This window comes from Lepisosteus platostomus, chromosome 8, assembly GCF_059453375.1.
Source record: "Lepisosteus platostomus isolate fLepPlt1 chromosome 8, fLepPlt1.hap1, whole genome shotgun sequence".
NCBI classification, from domain to species: Eukaryota; Metazoa; Chordata; class Actinopteri; order Semionotiformes; family Lepisosteidae; genus Lepisosteus; species Lepisosteus platostomus.
The window spans coordinates 53,092,071-53,112,598 of NC_142618.1; the positions used below are offsets into that span (position 1 = coordinate 53,092,071).

The window sequence follows — 20,528 nt, forward strand, 5'->3', positions numbered from 1 at the left end:
CGGACTGAGGGAGAAACCCAAAGCACCTAGAGGAAACCATGTGAGAACAGGGAGAAAGTACAAACTCCACACATATAGCACCCCAGGAAGCAAACCCAGGGCCCCAGTGCTGTGAGGCAACAATGCTAACCGCTGTGACGGTCTGCCACCCAAAAGTTTTTGAATTTCAAAAACACTCTCTAGTGGCTTTATGATCTAATCCCCTTTGACATTCATTTTGATTTTAGTATCAAAAGTGTATTATTCCCTCCGATGGTCAAACCATTACAATATACAGTATATGTTTCTGTTTGCTTTGCCTTAGGCTAAATCATTTTGATAATTTTTCTTCTTCTTTGGACTCAGAGGAGTCACACAAAGCTTTTAAGATGCATTTGGCTTGTATCACAGTACTATATCTGAATGCAAAGTTTCCAAGCAATTAAAGTAAGAAACACATAAATCGCCCAGATGGAATAGAATCTAAAGGAAATTGGCCAGTGGCATTACACCTGCTATCAGGTTTCTAAATGGCTCAGCACAAGGAAGGACTTATTCCATTTAAGTGGTTCTGTTGCCCATTTAAGAATGCTTAACATGTAGGCAAGCAGATAATAAAACCAACAATATTCTTATCACTGCATCTGCTAAGCTTGGAGAGCAGGAATTTTGTTTTTTAAATGGATGTTCTGCGTCATCCTTAAAATGTTAAGGAGCCAGGCTGACTGATAGGGTTTATTTATATAACCAGCAGGTGCAGCACTGTCAGCTATTCTATGGACGTCACTAAAGATTAATCTATGTCAACAGTGTATTTCTACAGGAAAAAAAAGAAGTTGGGTAAATACCATGAGATGGAACATACAGCAAATCACAGCTGTGAGAAGGCATTTCATGGCATAGATCAGAAGGCACACAGTAATGTCTTAAAATACTGCACTATTTAAGATGAGACTTGCACTCAAAGCTAATTCTATAGCATTTAATATCTTTTGTCAGGAAATGGGTGTAACTGTAGAGTATCAAGGTAAAAATAAGACCTTTCTTAATTTATGTAATGTTAAATGTTGACTGTAATACAGTATGCCATTGGTGCTCCTGCCTTAATTGTCCATGTTAAGCTACCATTCTAGTACAGTATACCTAGAAATACTTACTCAAACCGGAATGAAAGGGCAAACAAAGCCTGACAGCAGCATAGCAGCAGAATGTTTCACTGTGTGTATTTGTACATATCACTGTGTAAGTCTTGTACATATTCAATTTGCTGTACATATTAATGTCCTTTTATGCACACCCAAGATTCACTTTTACATCTGTCTTTCTAAAATATTCTCATTGAGTTTTAAAGGAGTACATTTTGCTGGAAAACTCTGATTATTAACAGGAATTACCTACTGTTGACTAACTTTCTCATAAGTACTAAAATCACTAACAGTGGTTGTTTATTTGATTTGAATTCTGGAGCTCAAGTTTCTAATTTTGAAGAAATATAAATATGCCCAAAGCCTTAAGAAATCAGATTTTCTGTAACTTGCTCATACCTTATTCTCAAATAATGTTACTCTCGTAACATGAACACAAGATACAGTACAGTATGTATTCTCTCTCTCAGATCATTAAACATTTACACTGGTTGTTAGTTTTATACACAATAATATTGTTTATGTTCTTAAAATGCATTACCTAGAAAAAAAGATATTGCAGGTCAGCCCGCACAGAACAGGGCAACCAGATTGATTCCTGGTCTTAAGGACATGTCATACACAGAAAGGAGAGATTAATTTTTTTCCTGGCAAGGACAAGATCGCATGGGGACTAGTTTCTGTGTTTAGAATCCTGAAAGTCATTGATCGAGCAAAAATGTGTCTTTTTCAAGATCAGCAATAACAAAGGGACCCGCAGACTCAATTTGAAGATAATGGAATGAGAAGATTTAGGGCTGAAAACAGGAGACACTTCTTATCTAGGGATAAGATTGTGGTAATCTGGAGATAGCTTCCTAACTATTGCTGAAATTGACTCTGTGGGATCCTTTAAATACATAATGTTGGTTATGCTAGTACTATTATTACATTATAAGTCTTTCTGCACCAAGCAGTATACAGTACATGTATATTTTTGGGGGTGTTGTTGTGGGAGAGTCGCAATGCTGTGGACAGATTCCTAAGAGTGATATGAATTGAGGATAAGGTATAAGCAACACGAATGTGCTCTCTCAAGGCTTGTATCCACCATTATATTCCTGAGTTAAAATTAAACTAAAGCTAAAATCTAATTTAAACAAACTTCCAAAGTGTAGCTGACACATTTAACTGATCTGGTCTTATGGAAATCATCTCAGTTACTTAAAGATATAAATTAATATAGGTATTTTAATTATAAAGATTTAAAAACTGGGATTTAAATCTCCTCGTGGTGGACACTGCCAAAGGTGCCTTCAATCAATCTACAGTATATTGCAATGAGATACACATTTTGTCCACCTACTAAATCAAAGATCAATCAAGGTCAATTGTGAAATGTTGATAAAACGTATTCCAGAGGACATCCCTCTGTATGCAAAGGGGTTCCACGTTTGAACGCTACATATGATCTTGATGAAAAATAAAGATAAAATTGTCCAAAAACCTGCAATGAAGCAATGAATGTAATGCTTCCTATTAAAACAGAAAACATTCAGTGATGAAGGGATAGTGAGGGTTACAGGCTCTCTTCCTTAGGATTTGGTCATTGTTCATGATTATTCTCCAGCACATGAAATACAAAAATTGAAGTGTTCATGTTATTGCCTATAGTTAAGCATTTTTACCTGCTGTTTTCAATTATTTTTTATCAACTGGTCTGCCTTGAGATGATCTTCATATTCCTCAGAGCGTAGCCCATGAAACACTCATTTCACATTTATAAAAACAAGACAACTGTCGATACCATTCGTACACATTTTAAAATTCCAATATTAAATATTGGTGTATTGTGACTTCCTTCTATGATATCTCATCATTTGATGAGATGAGACAGGTAAACTCATGCCAATCCAGTATAAGCATAGTATTTTGCACCCTGCACTCCTCTTGTCATGCATTCAGTGGATTGTAGAGACCCAATGGACCACACATACTGCTTATGTTACACTACCTAATTGGTTTGATAACAATTAATGACACTAATTCAATGCAGTGATTACAGCCCTGTGTGTCATTAAAAGCACCAAGCAGTTTCCTTTAATATTTTAGGGTGAAACAATTGCTAAAGGAGAATATTAGTACCTGATAGTTTTGATCATGCTCAGTCCCATTTCCACACAGCAGTGGGCATGGTCCTGCCGAGGTTCCGGTAACCCAGAAACGCAGTAATAGCAATCACCAAGGATCTTTATTCTTAAGCAGTGGTGTTCCTGAGAGACAAGGGTGATTGCATTAGCAGGAGGCTGCTTAGAATAGGCAGCTTTGAGAACAAGCCAAAAGCAGGTTTGGCAAGACATTAGTGTTTAAAAGGATGAGGGTGAATACACTTACAGATCTTGAAAACCTATTTACAAGACCAATTCATAGCAATGCAGTACTGTCCAGTGTATTACCTAAACAAAGTATACCATTAACATCGCAACAGATTTGCAACAGTCTCACAGATGTGCTGGTAGAGTATAAACCTTGAAAGCATTAATTAAAAAATAGTCATTTACAGACCAAAACGTAATCCAAGCTTTTGAACAACAAAGATTAAAGACCAGTGATCATCTTTCCAGGCTTCTGACATAATTTGCAGTTGCTTTGATATTGCAAAAAATATGCATATTGTGGCTTTCAAACAAACCTTTTATTTCGGGAGTTACAGACAGCATCTAGAAATGGTTTATACATTTGAATTAAACAGGTTAGTTATGCATGCATGGAAAATGTTTTGTAACTTCTAAAATACACTTTACTTTAAAGTAAACTGTAATAGTAATTCTAATTTAACTTAACTTCACAGTATCTGTGAGCCAAGTGTTTTCATCTTTGATTAAAGACATTTGGCCTTTAATGTTTCTTCATTTAATAAAAACAGCAATATGCAGAAATAATAATAATAATAATAATAATAATAATAATAATAATAATAATAATAAAATAGTTTAATAAGAACATTTGACATTTCGGAAACAAGATGTCTTCACATACAGTATAATAGTATTCACTCTACTTAGCACCTTTAATGTGAGGAAAGGGTACGATCTAAAGCAGAATTTGGTGACTGATTTCATTTAGGAAGGATTATTCTTTGGAAATTATTAAACACTTGAATTTTTAAAGCTTTAACACTTCTTTTATTTCAATTTATCCATTTGATCTCTGGAATAAAATCACAAAGTACTACTGTCATTGACTTAGTATTGATATTATTTTCCATATTCTTATTTTGTATCGTTCACATTTGTACTTTCTTAAGTACTTGGTTAGGTTCTGCAAAAATACATTTTAAACGATGGATTACTTACTTTAACAAATAATATATATCTGAGTTGGTTCTTTCTAATGAAATAATACAAAAAGTAAGATTTGTGAATTGCATTTCTTGCCCCAGTCCTACATTTTAAATAAAAGGCAAATAGGAACACACTTACTAAACAGGGTTGCTATATAGACCTTCTGGGCCAGGAGAATGTCAAAAATTATGTACAGTAGTGGGGAAGAAACACTTCAGCACTGTGATTTTTTTTCTCATCAAACGATATTTGTACAGATGGGTACATTGCCAAGACTTATAAAATCAAAAATAGGCAGTTTACATTTAACACACAGTTGGAAAGTTTTTCTTGTTGTTAGAGAAAAACTGGAAAATATCTCAGAATGACTAGAGCTTGAAAAAGCACTACAGGCATATCTTTAAAGGGATTAAAATTTACTGGAGCAACTCCACAGGGGATTCCTTCTGTAGTTATTTCTGTTAAAACTCAGTTTCACAGTTCACACTGCTATCAACTGCCACATTTAATTGAAATCCTATTAGGGGTTTATTTGATATAAAGGATGGTCTGGCCTCACATAACCTACTTTTTATTACTGTGGAAAACCCTGGTTTACAATTATGACAATTCTTTCTCTTGAATAAGAGAATAACTTGAATTAGTGAAAGCCTTTATTTAAAATGACTATTCTAAATGTACTGTTTCATAAGGCATTTAATCATTAAGCAACGATATTTTTGATATACTGTAGATCCACCCTAACAGTGGACTTTAACAGAGATACTGTACAGTACATAAGCATTTATTGCCTATATTAAGTGCATACACTGTACATGAATTTCATAAATAATTCTAATAAGTCCTTGCATTTATATAATGTTTCAACTCCAAAGGATCCCAAAGTGCCATTACTCACTTAATCCAACACTAAGTGCAAATACAGAAACACAGTTGTGATTTTGTACATGGGCCTACACGTGAGCAAGGGTAATTAAAGAGACTAAACATTAATACCTCTTCCACATTTTAAACCATGGTTAGAAGGCCAGTTGTGCCAAACCCAGCATTGATCATTCCACTTTTCTCTTTCTTACAGACTCTACTCTCTATCTTTTCCACTAGCTACAATAATTTCTAATTGTGGAAATCCAGGACAAGCTATCCAGCCATGCTGTTGAAGCCAATACTGTGATGCCTCAATGAGGCCCTCAAATCATTTAGCCACTAAAAGGCACAAGCTAGACAGGCCAGACGACCCCATTTCATTTGTAACAACTTGGATGTTCTTCTTTATAAGTTGTTGAGTGGAGAATTTGGACTTTCTTTCACTTTTTGTCTATGCCATTTCCACAGCTCATGTTACTGTTAGCTCAGTCCTTAAGACTTTTGCTTACTGACTTCTGTAGGTTGCTTGAAACTTGGCTACAAATTTCATTCACTTTTGACATGCCAAAATTACATGACCAATAGCCAAAATGGTATTTTAACAGGGGGATAGCGACAAACTACAGTAATTGTATTAATAACCCCACAGTTTCCTGATACTTTTGTTCCCTTCAAGAACACCCAATACAACAGAATCAAACCCACCCCACTCATGACAGGATTTTAGTTCAAACTGTTTCATATGAATTTTTTGTTAAGGAGACAATGCAGTGATGCATGTGTCCAGACTGAGACGAATATTCAGTCAGAACTCATTTTGACTTTTCCAACATGCGAAAAAATAATGATGAAGCTTATACAAGGCATAGATATGAAATGCTGATCACCTCTTTGGGCGAGGAAGACAAAATTGATATGCATTCTTTAATCAATAAATGAGTCATTATGTTCTTATTGTTGTTATCACAGTAGAGCTAGCACTGTTCATCCCATGTCCTACTGTATAATTAACTAGGCTCACTGCATTTCCTATTAGTAACTACAATATAATGCATGATTGCTTTTAGACTGGGCAATTAAACCCTTTACCAAAACAAAAAAAAATGGGCATAATTATAAAATACCTGTAGGGAACTTGTTTATGCTTTGTGCTTTCAGATTATACATTGCACATTCTGCTTTTAAACTTTTAATGGTTCACTGGATATCTGAAGCACGAAACAAAAACAAAGAAGTTATTAATTTGCTAGAGGAAATGGCCTTTTATAATGCAAAGAACTATGGTTTTACTTTCTGCTGTTACTTAAAAATAATTATTTCTGTAAACTCTAATTATTAAACAGTGCGTTTGATGTCTTTATTGGCATTTCTGTTAGATAAATTTGTGCACTCTTTTTAACTACAGTATGTTAAATCCAGTTATTCCAGTTCTGATCCTCTAGTTAATCAAGCAAGGATATTTATATTATCACCCTGCTAGAACAGGCATGACATATGTTTCTTCATCAAGAAGGAAAAATATTTCAACAAGAAATATTTTCACTTAAATCATTTGTATCATTGAGGGTCATTTTTATAGTTTGAAGAAGAGACATACATATAAAAGAGCAAACTAATCCTTACAGTTTGGTCCGTTTATGTGTTCACTGTTTTTCTTTTTAACAATTCTAAACACCAAATTATTTTCCATATTTCAGTGTGCTTCAACTTTGGCAAATGCAGATTCACCTGTCTCACAATCATTCTCATTGGTCTGCAGTAGGTCAGGAGGATAAACATACACAAATCACCTATATCTCTGTAAAATACAGTATTTAATTTTAATCAAATTTACATCAGTCTTTTTAGCCTAATAAAAAGGGCTGGTTGAATGTAAAACTTTTGTACTGTACAGTACATACAACAGATAACATTTCATTAATGTGAGAATGCATTAAAACTAGGAAAAAATAATTATCATCTTAGGAAAACACAAAAAACACACCGAAAGTAGCATCACAAGAGCTGATAAATGTGTCTCATTACACTTCACTTACGTGTGCAAGTCGATCAAATCTTGCAAACAATTCATTTAACATCCTGACCAATTCTTGTGCTGACAAGGTCGTAGACAGGTTGGTGAAGCCTTTCACGTCTGCAAAAAGAATGCTGAATAAAATATGGAAATATCAAATTAATATATTATTCTACTACAACAGGAATAGGCATCTCAAAACAGAAACATTGGATCTCTCTGTGAATACTGACTATGCACTTCGCTGTGTTCATCAGTTAGATAAACTAAGCCACCTATCTAACAACAGGTATTGACAAGAAATGGGAAGGTGCTGGCAGTGTGTGAGAAACATTTGAAAGCCCAGCTCTGGGCTTCATGACATTTCACTGTAGCCTGTTGTTACATCAGTCATATGAAACAACCTTCATGACACCTTGCAATGAGGTCACTGCTCTGTTGGACCTGAGCTGCATCCTCAGGGATCCCATATACTGTATAATACTAGTATGACGAACAAAGATCTGGCCTGTTTTGTTGGAAACTAGGTACAGGCTTAAAAAAAGTAAAATACTGTACTTATTACACTCTCCTCATAGTAAATCAAAGCAAGAGCTCACATTGAACAAGTTACACCTGGCACAATTCCTACTGTAATGGGTTAGTGAACTGAGTTATTGAAGCATATCACTATTGCACTTCAAAACTTTCTATAGGCAACACAGTAGCATCCTAGTAGGGTGTTCACTGTGTTCCGCTGTGGTTAAAGTTAAATCACTAGTTTGTGTCTTAAGCAGGTTTTGAACCTATGTCCTCAGGAATTTAGCATGCATACAAAAACACTACAGTAAAAGAGATGGGCCCCCTAGTCATGTTCTACAATCACACTATCTATTGCACATATTATGTCATCTTAAAAGAGAAGCTGATTTTTGTAGAAAGATAAACCCTGTGCTCAAGTAATACTTTCCACAGTTAGGTGTTTAAAGGCATTCTTACTAATGTTTATCCTCAACTGCTGATGAGCCAAAAAGGAAAAAACAGATTTTGTTTAACAGAATCACACACTAGACTCTGTTTGAGCTGAGCAATTCCATCATCCTGCACAGATTCAGGCAGCACCGATAGGGCCCAAATCATGTCAACTGACTGCAGCCACTGTAATCATGAGCCTCTAAATGTTTATTGTGTCGGAAATATTCTGTTATACAGTATCTTTAAGACCGTAAAGGAATTTTTCTGTTTGTTTTAATCTGGTAGGCAATCCATATTGTTATTTTTAAATCCAGTAAATTAAGATTGACTAATTTTCATGTTGCTTTCTATGCATTATCAATCAAATATGCACTTTTAAAATTGCACATTTACTTTTGAAATGTACACAACTGTACATTACTGAGAGAACATAAATGTGTATTACAACTGTTACAGTACCTTTAACTTTGGTACAGCAACCCTTGAAATATCACAAAATATGATACTTTTCTTATGGCACATTTGATGAACTAGTCAATACACATTTCATCATTATCATTATACTGTATATTTTTATAAACTGATAACAGAAGGCAACTCTTTACACAAGTGTGTGAGACTATGGAACAAGCTACCAGGGAACTTGCTATGTTGTTGAAGCAAGTTCCCTGGCTTCTTTCAAGAAATCAATTAACTACTAAGTACCAAATGTACTAGAGGGATCAAATGGCCTCTTCTTTTTTTAAATGTTCTTATGTTCTTTGGCAGTTTATGCTGACATACACAGCCAAACATTTTTAAAAGCATTTTTTAAATGACATAAATATCAAAATAGTATGCATTTAGTATTCACCGCCCACCTTGTCTAAACATGATTTACAGTATTATGTGCCTGGGGTTCTGTGTATTCAATCTCTTGCAGATTAGAAAAAAAGCCTCAAATTACATTTTTGTTTATTTTGTTAACCTCACTAGACTAAACTAAAGCTGGACAACATATCCCATGATATCACAATGTGTGCTGTTTGTTCTCTTTTGGTGAGTTTTAATAAGACCCTTACCTGACATTCTCATAGCGGTGAATGTAAATTTTGTGAAACTGGTGCTGCAGGTGCTCATCTTCTACATTAGTCATGTCATTTATCATTTCGAGCACTACAAATCGAGGTAAAACAGACAGAACCAATCGTTCCTGGAAAAAAAAGGAACACACAGTGGTTACCAAAGTAAGATCTTTGGAATGCAGTGAACATCATGGGGCATCATACCGCATTCTTACATGAAGGGCTAGTGTTTGTGGGCAATGCTACCTTTGAGAATTGCGATTGAATAGGAAAGCACCCTTGAGACAGTTTTGAGGCCATCTTGCGTCATTTAAAAGAATGAAACCCGGCCTTTGCTTTTTTTCTCATTCCTTTCCTAATCATCATTCATGCGTCAGCAATCCCGTGCTATTTGATGTTCACTGCCATCAACTTTTTGCAATAAACAAATTAAGAACATTATCAGCATCCAGTAAAATTATACAGAAGAATAAACCTAAAAATACTTGATGACAACTAAGACTTACTGTACAAGTAACACTGTACTTTTGTTGAATATACCAAAGAATAACATACTGTACTGTACAGTATATAAAACACACATATCTGTTAATATCAGTGATTTACTTTCTATATTCCTATGTTTTGTGCTGTATTTAATGTTTTGTAACATCTGTTTTCAGTTTTCACTATTGAGGCATCACTGGAATTTTCAGCCACACGTTCTGGCTAGATGTAAACAGCTATATCATTCTGCAGCTCACAACTGGCAATCCACTGAAGCTAAGCAAATATGAGCCTGACCGGCACCTGGATGGGAGACCTCCTCAGAAAGCTAAGGTTACTGCTGGAAGAGGTGTTAGTGGGACTAGTAGTCTGTGTGGGTCTTAATGTCCCAGTAGAGTGATGGGGATGCTATACTGTAAACAAGCGCTGTCCTTCAGATGAGATGAAAAACGAGATCCTGACTCTCCATGGTCATTACTAATCCCAGGGTTTTTCTCAAAAGGGGCAGAGGTGTTACCCTGACATTCTGGCAAAATTTCCCACTGGCCTTTACCAAACATGGCCTCTTAATAAACCCCATCTATGAACTGGCTTAATCACTCTGTTCTCCTCCCCACTGATAGCTGGTGTGTGGTGAGTGTACTGGCGCACTATGGCTGTCGTCGCATCATCTAGGTGGGGCTGCACACTGGTGGTGATGGAGGGGAGTCCCCATTACCTGTAAATCGCTTTTTAGTGGAGTGTCCAGAAAAGCACTATATATTTATAAGGATTATGTACATATCTTTTTTAACTGCAGTACAGGTTGAATTGCAGATGTTTGCATTTCTGCAATGGGTGGGTTTGTACGGACATGACAATCCCTCACAACTTTTTGAGAAATGCCATTATACCACCACTCAGTTCTGAAAAGGGTGCTTCTCTAGAAGGTGCAAGTGATGTCAGGTGGCATCCCATATTTATTAATACTTATTCACATAAGGATATTTATTGTTGGATCAGTTAACTAATTAAATGACCCAAAAATATCCCCCAACCTTGTGTTCTAAATTTAATTAGGTTACCTGTTTCAGTTTCTTAATTAAGATTTTCATAAAAATCTTATTACGTTTAAATCTAAAATATATACTGTAGGAAAATGGACCGACCCAGGCGGTTCACACATTTTTTCTTTGCTCTGAAACAACAGACAAGATTAAGTTGTATGATCACCAAACCCCCACTCCCAACAAAAAAAAAAACATGGAAACTGAACTGATTTTTTTTACAGAATCAAAATAGTTAATTTTCAACCCTGGAAATGTACTTGTATGACCTGTCAGTGTAATGAAATTGCAAAATTGTCTCCACTTGACTTGAAATAAATACCCTCTACATCAGATTGCAAGTAGCTCCTGAGAGCTCCGCCTGATAAGTGAAAGAGGAGAGAAATACAAAAGTGCCCTTGTGTTCTTCAAACAAGGGCCTTTCTACTTTTTCTGTCTTTAGATAATTCTCTCCTTATCATGAATTTCATTATATTCCACCCCAGACAGCAAGGGAAACCTGGAACAGAGCACCAGACCGAACTGAAAACAAGAATAGACCATCTCTGTACTTATTCTCCTTTGCTCATAGAACAAAAAAACAAAAAACAAAACAAAATAAATGTCTCACTTTTACTGAAAACTCTGCACCATTACCTAACACATCAAATTTGGCATTTAAAAGATAATATCCAGCTAAGTTCATTGCTATTAAAAATAATAGTAGCACTTTATATAAGTTGTTGCTTAAAAATGTTGTATTGATACTTTACATAGATTTAATAGATTATGTGTATGTGGAAAAAAAACATTAAGAAAGCCTTACAGACAGAATATTAAAATGTGATACTAACGCTTAGCAATGATATCTGAATTATTTATTAGTTCACAAAATTAGTGATAAATAATTACTCTAATTATACAGCTTCTCCATCCAGTGCATTTACACTTCATCTTGTAGTGCAGTGCTATACCCAGTCTGCACCAGAAGCCCCACTACACTGCCAAACAGGTAGAGAAATGAGTCATTTTGTCACCAACTGGGAGACTTTAGGAAGGTCAGCTTCTTTTAGTCATGAGTAAGATTTAGATACCATGGTTAACATCTCTACACTTATGAAAAGTGCCATGGCCACTGTAATGACCAAGTAATCAGGACCTCACTTTAACACTTTATCGTAAGGACAGCACCTCAGCCAACACAATGTCACCATACAGCCAGTCACCACACATTACTGGGGTTTTGACTTTAAAACTTTTTAGAGCAATACGTGCCACCTCTTGCTGTAGCAACATGGTTTCATTAGAGGTCTTCCATCTTACTATTGACCAGACTTAGCCTTTGTTTAGCGTTCTACTGTATATAAAGATACGCAGTATAGAGATATAAAGAAAACAGGTGACAAGGTAATGAAGATGCCAAATGATATCTGCACTAAAAGGTCCCATTTTTTGCTACCTGTTAACAAGATGTGCTATACACAATATAATGCATTGTAAATACTTTATAACCTATTAACTGACCATCCATTAAATATTGTATTTCAAAACTTTAATAATGCATTAATGTATAAAGAATTTAATACACAGTGAAATGTTACAATAATTCCTTTATGGATGCATGACAGGAGTTTTCTCTTTTCTAGACAAGTTTAATCTGTTCCAGAGTGTAGTCAACTATTCATCATCAGAACTGTGAAAGCAGACACATTTGTTTAGATTGAATTGCAAATGAAATGTCCAGCTCTCTGTGTACATAATGTCGCTGTTTCTCATGTCCCTCCAAAAGTTGCTGAAAGCCGGATAATAATTCCATTGCTACAGTCAAGCCTCTATCAATTTTAAATGATGAAAAAAAAATATTTTTGGAGTATTATGCACAAAACCAGAGAAATAACACTTAGAACACAGGACACGGGAGATGTTTTATAAGTCATCATAAATTGATTACCAATAGATATTCAAAAATTTAAAGTATTATCATTCAGAGCTTTAAAAAAAACTTCAACAAATAAACAATGAAATGCATTTTAATATTAAGAGCATCAGGACTGTTTCCCTGCCATGCTTTGATTGCCAGGCATTCACTTACAGTATGCTGTACAGATTTTTTATGGCATGGTGATATGTTTGCTAATATAGTATTTGATATATATTTTTGGAGTTCTAAAGTTATCTTTTTCTGAACTTTACACAAATACAGGATCAATGTCATTTTATCATACAATACATCCTAATGCTGAAATTTGACCAAAAGGTCAAATGAAGAACTCCTTTACTCCTCACACAGCTCTCGCATACCTGTCTCTGGTTTTCTGTCTCCAATCTCAGCCTGGCTTCTATACATCTCCTGGTCTCTAGAAAGGCTTGCCGCTGTGCTCTGTCAGACAGGTAACTGATGAACATTCCTGCTGTGTTCATACACATGAACAACACTGCCTGGGCCACCAGCTGGGGAGAAGAAAAAAGATGTGTCAAAGGCCTGCAAGCAAAACATGCACACAAACCAAATATGAATTTCTAACATTTCTAAAGCAATGCAGTAGATATCCACTGGTTTTTTAATGGTCTTGAAAATAATTTAGAATTTCCAGCAAGAGGAGATTTATATACCGTAGTATCTACAATATGTAACTTTATTTTCTTTAGTATTGAGTACAAAGGAGAACAGAAGGATATGCTTTGACGCCTTTTCTATTCCCTCAAAAGAAAATACAGTACTGTATGTACTGCAAATGTTGCTTAATGTACTTAGTGTACCTTAAAACAAGGGTTCAACACATGTCTTAGCGTAGTGTTTGAATCAAAATTTGTAATATTTTTTTCTTACAAGTACTGTACTAGTTTCACAGCATGGTCTTTCAGCATTATTCTGTATATCAAATGTGCAGTAATCAACTTTGAATTGGTAAAAATGAGACCTGGCGATGCAGTTATTACAAGAAAACCAGCCAAAAGGAAAATGTAAAACATTTACTGTATAATGCTAGTTACAACACACTGCTTGCTCTGAAATATACAGCGTGTGCAACCTTCTTTTTGCTTTTTGAGTTTATAAAAGTTAGGGTTTCCCAGAACATGTTTTAAGATTCTGAGGTAAAGTCATAGAGTCTTAAGTGAAGCTGCACTCTTAGTTCTGTGCTTTGTCTGATTTTGGATCCTGAAGAAATCTACAGAGGGCCACTCCCTTGCCTGCCTTTCAGATGGAAAAATAACAAGCTCAGACATGTCTGTGCACCTGCACCTTTATCCTAGTCTGCTGCACAGCTATACACAGTAAACATGCATAGTGCAGTACAGTATCTACAAAATCTAGCCTGGTTACAGTATACATGTATCTGCACTCATCCTTATTAGACATCTAATGAGTTCATTTTAATGAGCACCTTTGTGCAGAGGGAGTGAGTACATGCAAATACTCCTTCTGCAATGACTTGATTGTAGTGCCAGAATTTGCATATACTAATTAATTTTGGTCATAGAGGAAAGTTCATCTCACTTGTGCTGCTTAAATATTCAGAAAAACAATGATGTTCAGAAAATACAGTTTTGACTTATTTATATTTTTGCTATGGTTTTAATAATACTATGGGAGTACACATCTAAATAACGGGGCACTTAGTGGACCGATCAGAATGAAATATTTTGATCAAGCATACAGCACAAAATATGAGATCTGAACCAACAATCCTCTTGCCAGGGCAGTCATAGTCTTCACTAATCATCACTCCATGCTACTGGAACCCTCATCTGGTCATTTTGAGGTTTGTTTTTTTGTTTCCAACCCCCCCCAAAAAAAAGCTATTAAAAGCAATTTCCTAATACTCTATACATCTGTGAAGAAATCTAGTCCCTGCTATTTTTGGTCCCTGCTAACCTCACACAGGTGCTTCTGTCCCCTCACCTGGGACGTTGACTTTTTACTGGTGCTTCCACTACACACTGCCACACCAGGTAGCTTTCAATTTATGCACTTTTAATTCTCTATTTTGGTGTGAGTTGACTCTCGAATACATACTGTACTTCCTAATTTAGGACAGTTCTCATTTTCACACGCATAAAAGCAGGTAAGAAATAGACAGTTTTTTAGACAGCATTACGTGTATATCTACTGTAGGTGTAGTCAGGGATGAACAGAGTCACTAGGGTGACACGGGCAAGTGGGTTATGTTTGTCTTTGTGTGCTCCCAGCCACTGTTTATTCACGTTATCTCACAGTTAGTAAATCTAAAGAATGGTTTTAATGTCTTAGTCTGTACCTTATGCTTATACTGTACCAAATCTAAAACAAAAAAAATAAAACCCTGAAACATTTTTTTAATTTAATCTCATTTTTTAAATAACAAATTAAAATTGTCCACCTAAAATTAAATCGATAAAACTATTAAAACAGTGTACAATTAACAGTTGGCTAAAAGCCTAAATACAAAAAAAAATTGAAATATTGACTTATAAGAATCTAATTAAATTAAGAGACTAATGTTTTATCCTGAACTGCTCTATGGTATGTTTGTCATCATGGACATACAGTATTATGCTTCATGAAAAGCATTGTAGTTGATTGAAATGTGTCAAGCTATACTGTAAGGTATATCGTTTCAAGGTATACTTCTTGTTAATTAGTGATACGTAAAAATAAAAAAAACATGAACCTTAAAGATGGATGTGAATGTATAATGTGAAGTTAAAATGTTGAATTGCACCAGCATAGCTATGATTATTTAAATGTACTCGGCATTTGAAAAGAAGTAGTATTGTAAAGGAGAAGAGAGAAAACGCAATGTTTCGGATGTGAAGCCTTCCTCAAGTTGCTCACACCTGAAGAAGGCTTCATAGCCGAAACGTTGTTTTCTCTATTCTCTCTTCAGCATGGAATAAACCTATTACTTGTTCCTTTGCAGATTACGCAAGCTGACGCAGCTACCCACCTGAGCTATTGTTAAGGAGTGCAAACTCCATTTCAACTACAATATCCGTAAAATGATTTCTGCAAGTTAACCCCAGAACTTTCACAAATATGTGAAATATGTGAAAAATTCATATATTCAACTGTTAACTGTTCAGTTGCATTACACTGTAATGGAACAGCTGGAGAACGTGAAAGTCTGAGTTGAAAATGTAAATTGGACATGAGTATGTTTAAATTAATCAATGGGGAGGGTCTTAAAATTGTAATTTGGTATGTCATGCTGCACAAAGGGAAGACTGGAAAAACATTTCTAATGAATGATAAATTGTTCTCTAACCCAGCGATTCAAATACCTCTGTAGTTTGCTATTCAATAGTAGGTGTCCATTTATGCATAAATGGATTATGTGTTTAATTATGAAACACTTTGCCTCACTATTTTCTACAACAGCTCGTCACGCATATCACTGCCACTGATGAGCAACTCAACAATTCTTTGGGCATTAATATTTTAACTCAAATGCACAGTATCAGTTACACTCCTTATTTGGAGTTTGCTGATCTTTTCAAACACAAAAGTCATGGTAGCATCTATGGAGCACCGTAAGAGGCTGTTTCTAAGTCAGTATGCTTTTACAAGCTGTACTGTATATGTTCCTGTTAACTCTAACTATAATATATTAGATTTTTTTATTTGATTGCAGAAGCTGTATAACAACTACAATTAAAATGTTTTCCAAACAAAACTAGCAAATAACTAGTAAATAACTTTCCATGGTTGAAATAGTACTTAGTGTTGATATTTACTTTTTAGAAAATATGACAAATTACAGAATTTGTGCAAATTTGATTTCTTCAACATTAAGTTGATGTTCACTAAAACCACCAGCAACTGCAATGCTTAAAATTGCATTGATTGGTTACGAACTTTGGAAAAGCACGTATTAAAATTTGGCAGATCAGCAAACTTTAAATAAGGAAATCAGGAAAAAAATATAAAACCCTAACACTGGCCTGGCAAGAAGGAGATATTGTCTTCAGCAATGTAATGTAGGATAAAACAAGAGACATATGTGATTTCCAGCTGATATGATAAATAATGACTTTTCCAATCTTTTATGTTACAGAATTTGGTCATAGAGAAGCAGACTGGAACATACTGTAGCTCTAATGCTTGGAAACTCACACTCTGGAGTAGTGTAGAAAACTACATATCACCTGTCAAAATGTATTCAGAAAACTGTCACAAAGCTGAAACAATGCTTTAAGTACTGATGTGACGCAATACTTACACTGTATGTGTACAGTATATTTGAGATCTTCTCATCTACATATTCTCTTATTACTGTACATCGCAAAGTTGGTACTTTCAATGCTGATAAAATTTGCAGACACATTTCTGTATAATTTGCTTTACATGAAAATAATAATGGTTAGGTCAATAAGGTAGAGGTATAGAGGTATAGAAGTAGAAAATGTCATCCAGTTCACGAGTAAAGTAATACAGAGCCTTACAAATAAAGTAACATTGAAAGCTGTAGCTTTACTTAATTTTTTGGCTATTTTCTGTGACAAATAGCAATGTCACTGAATGAGCACAGGAAGGAAAGATGTGAATTCACAAGTCTTGTCTTTAAGTTGAACCAAGGCTAGGATGATTCATTGTGTAACTGACCAAATCAACTCCTACTTTAAAGTCAACAGAGAGATGAATCCACAGTGCATGAAAGGAAACTGACATGTTATGTTCAGATTGTGAATAAAGGTTTTTTGTATTGTATATGAAAACATATTATTATAATACATAAAGTATACACAGTAAATAAATAACTCTTTAATCTTAGAGTAATCGCTAAGCCACAGGGAGCATGTAAGCAGAGTCTTGATGCGTTACTGTATTTATATCATTATGTTATTAATAACCAAGCTGGCCAGATTCACCCCTTTCATCTATCTTTCTTGTAAACTGGCTGTGCTTCATTCATGCTAAAGATCTGGTTGGATCAAGATGCAAACACTTGCCATTTATACCTTTAATTCCTAGAGTTGTGTCTCAAGATCCTTCAACATGACAATAAATGAGGAGAAATTTTAAGTCCTAAATTTCTGTTTTTAACAGTCTTATAAATTGACCAAATTCAAATCCAGATCTTCTGACACTGACAAAAAACAAAGCAAAATGGGAACACGTGCTTTGAAATGACACTGTTTGTACACTGTTCTCTGACAAGATATGTAATCAAAGGAGAGGAAAGTGCATGCGAAATGTATGTATAATCTAATTTAATCCTGACCCTTTGTAGAAGTCTCTGTGACGTGAAGAAGATATAAATAGGTCTTTGGAGGTAATCCAATCTAAAATAACAATCACTTTAGCCCCTCAGGTCAGATTTAGAAGCGCTACATGAAATGGATCTGTTGCATATGAGTTGTAAGAATATGCAGCCGAGTCATTTGCTCATTGATAATCAGAAATGAACTAAGAAGTCTGATGCAACTGTAGTTTCAGTATGGCAGTGTCTGACATTTCTAAAACAATCAGCCTATATTTGGACAGGGGACTGAGTAAAAGTTTGGCAACATTTGGCTACCAAGCTCTTGCCTGATTAGTGCAGGGAAGACACGAAAATGTGTATCAAAGTACTGTACAGTATTGTTTTCACTATGTTTTCATATCATCTCAAATTTGCTTCATTATTTAGTGTGTTTATTAGTTACATAATTACATCCATGTACTATAAAATGTACAGTAAGCATCTAGTCAGAATGTTAACTAGATGGCAATGTCTTTCTCTATCCCATTGTTTGCTTGAAATCTGTTACTGTATGTTATAGGGTCAAACTGGAGCCAGAATCTTCAGAACTAAATGTGGAAGTGTAAATTAAAATAGTTCAGGATACACTGCAGCACATTTCATAGTTTATTGAATGCAAAAAGTTCTAATCGCCATCCATATTGGTCATTGCCAATATTTGATATCAGTATTTTCAATGTCATCGCTAAATACAGCACATGTACAGGGCAATTACAGTCAACATGAATGCCTACAGTATCTGTGAAACATGCACCATTGAGCCACCCACTTATTCTCACACTGCAAACCTCACAGGCAACAGAGAATGCAGCTCTCGCTGATAATGGTACACTTTCACAGGCAAAAAGTAAGCTCTAGTGTGCAGTAAGGAAAGGACATTGTGGGCAATTTAAAATTACCCAACACTGGTATATGTAAGCCTATTGCATGCCGGCACATGTGGAAAACATTCACAGTTGGTTAACGGGTTCATTTTATAGCTATAGTTATTGGTTTCAAGAATCTGATCCAGCCATTTCCCGAAATGAACCAGGGTTTCAAAAATTTGCCAGGGTAGCTTGCTTCACATTCCCACAGCAGTTTATCAGAAGTGTGTACATTTAAATTCCATATTTGGCGGAAAGACCTAATATAGTGAAGAAATGAATTAACTTTAATCCCTAGACAGGTTTTTCCTCCAGGGCAAGGTAAGTGAGGGACAGAGGATGTCTGCCTCTGTGCTTATCTGTCTAGCATGCTTTGGAATCATAGCACACACAACGGAGAATGATCAAACGAATGAGGTCCACTGGAAATGACGAGCATAATTCAAGCAAAAAGCCCTTTGGTTATAAAAGGAAAATCAAGTCAGGTGACCAGAGCACGAACGAGGAGTGCACACTCTGAGGTGTTCTAAGAAAAGAAGCAGACAACAGGAACCTTCAGGGAAATCACATCAGATTTCCTGAGAAAAACAAAAGATGAAAGAGAGGCATAAAAATGCAGGATAGCCATCATCTCGACAGCACTGTATTCCCAAATGTTCTCATAAACATCTGCAATCACAGACAAGACTAAAGAACCCAAGAAAGAAGAAAAAAAACATATTCTGCAAGAAATGTATTCAGAGACAGATTACAAGCCGCTTCTATATTTTCCAGCCACGCTCAGTGCAGATTACAAAACAATGAAGGACACTGTACAGAAGATTGGAGATTCACACCTACCTTGCAACAAGCATCTCAAAGCACCAAAGAATCACCCACACAATTCTTACAAAAAAACCCTAGGAGTACAGAGAACAGAGTCTTACTGCGGTATCAAAGCCATGACAGGATGAACATTTCAGCAACAATAATTACTTCTTGATTTCGAGGTGATTTATTACTTTTAATTTTTGGCTCCCTGGGGTGATCTGTGGTGCCTTTCATATGCTTAATTATTATCTTTTCAATAAAGAAAAAACAACTTGTTGGAATCTTTTGGCATGGCATAGTTACTGTATACAGTGCTCCAATAAAGTTCTGTGAAGACTACTTCACCCGTTCTGAAGAGGACTGTATAAGCTACAAACGTGAAACTTGGTTAAATACAGTAAGTTGTATAAGCTTTTATACACAGCCAGATCTTAAACACTAAGACTGGACCTTTTCAGCAGTCAGATGAGGGACCACCAAGAAAAATCAGATCATTGTTCCAAGTGATGTCAGAGGACCAGTAAGTGGTGCTCATCGCTGGGGACTAGAATTTCTAAACCAATGTACAGTACCAATATGGTGCATTGAAACACTCTTCTATAGAGGTGCCATCCTTTTGATGAAACATTAAACTATAATGAAGTACTGTGGGTCCACTCCTGCATATATAAATATTGGGATATTTGGATGGAAGTCTAATATATACTGTACTATAAATGCTGTACTTTACATATATACATATATACTGTAAAATGTAAGGAATTATAGTGCT

The 20,528-nt window shown here is 35.5% G+C and overlaps 1 protein-coding gene across 2 annotated transcripts in view; it reads right to left on the reverse strand.

The window, feature by feature from the left end:
- adcy8 (adenylate cyclase 8 (brain)) overlaps positions 1-20,528 on the reverse strand; it is an 83,178-nt gene that overhangs the window by 53,333 nt on the left and 9,317 nt on the right. For both annotated transcript variants that reach the window (XM_088643922.1, XM_088643923.1), the window contains exons 2-5: positions 13,159-13,308; positions 9,344-9,474; positions 7,351-7,462; positions 3,249-3,376 (exon numbers count right to left, since the gene is read on the reverse strand). In XM_088643922.1, coding sequence (XP_088500048.1) covers positions 3,249-3,376; positions 7,351-7,462; positions 9,344-9,474; positions 13,159-13,308 — 521 coding nt within the window. The remainder of the gene's footprint in view (positions 1-3,248; positions 3,377-7,350; positions 7,463-9,343; positions 9,475-13,158; positions 13,309-20,528) is intronic.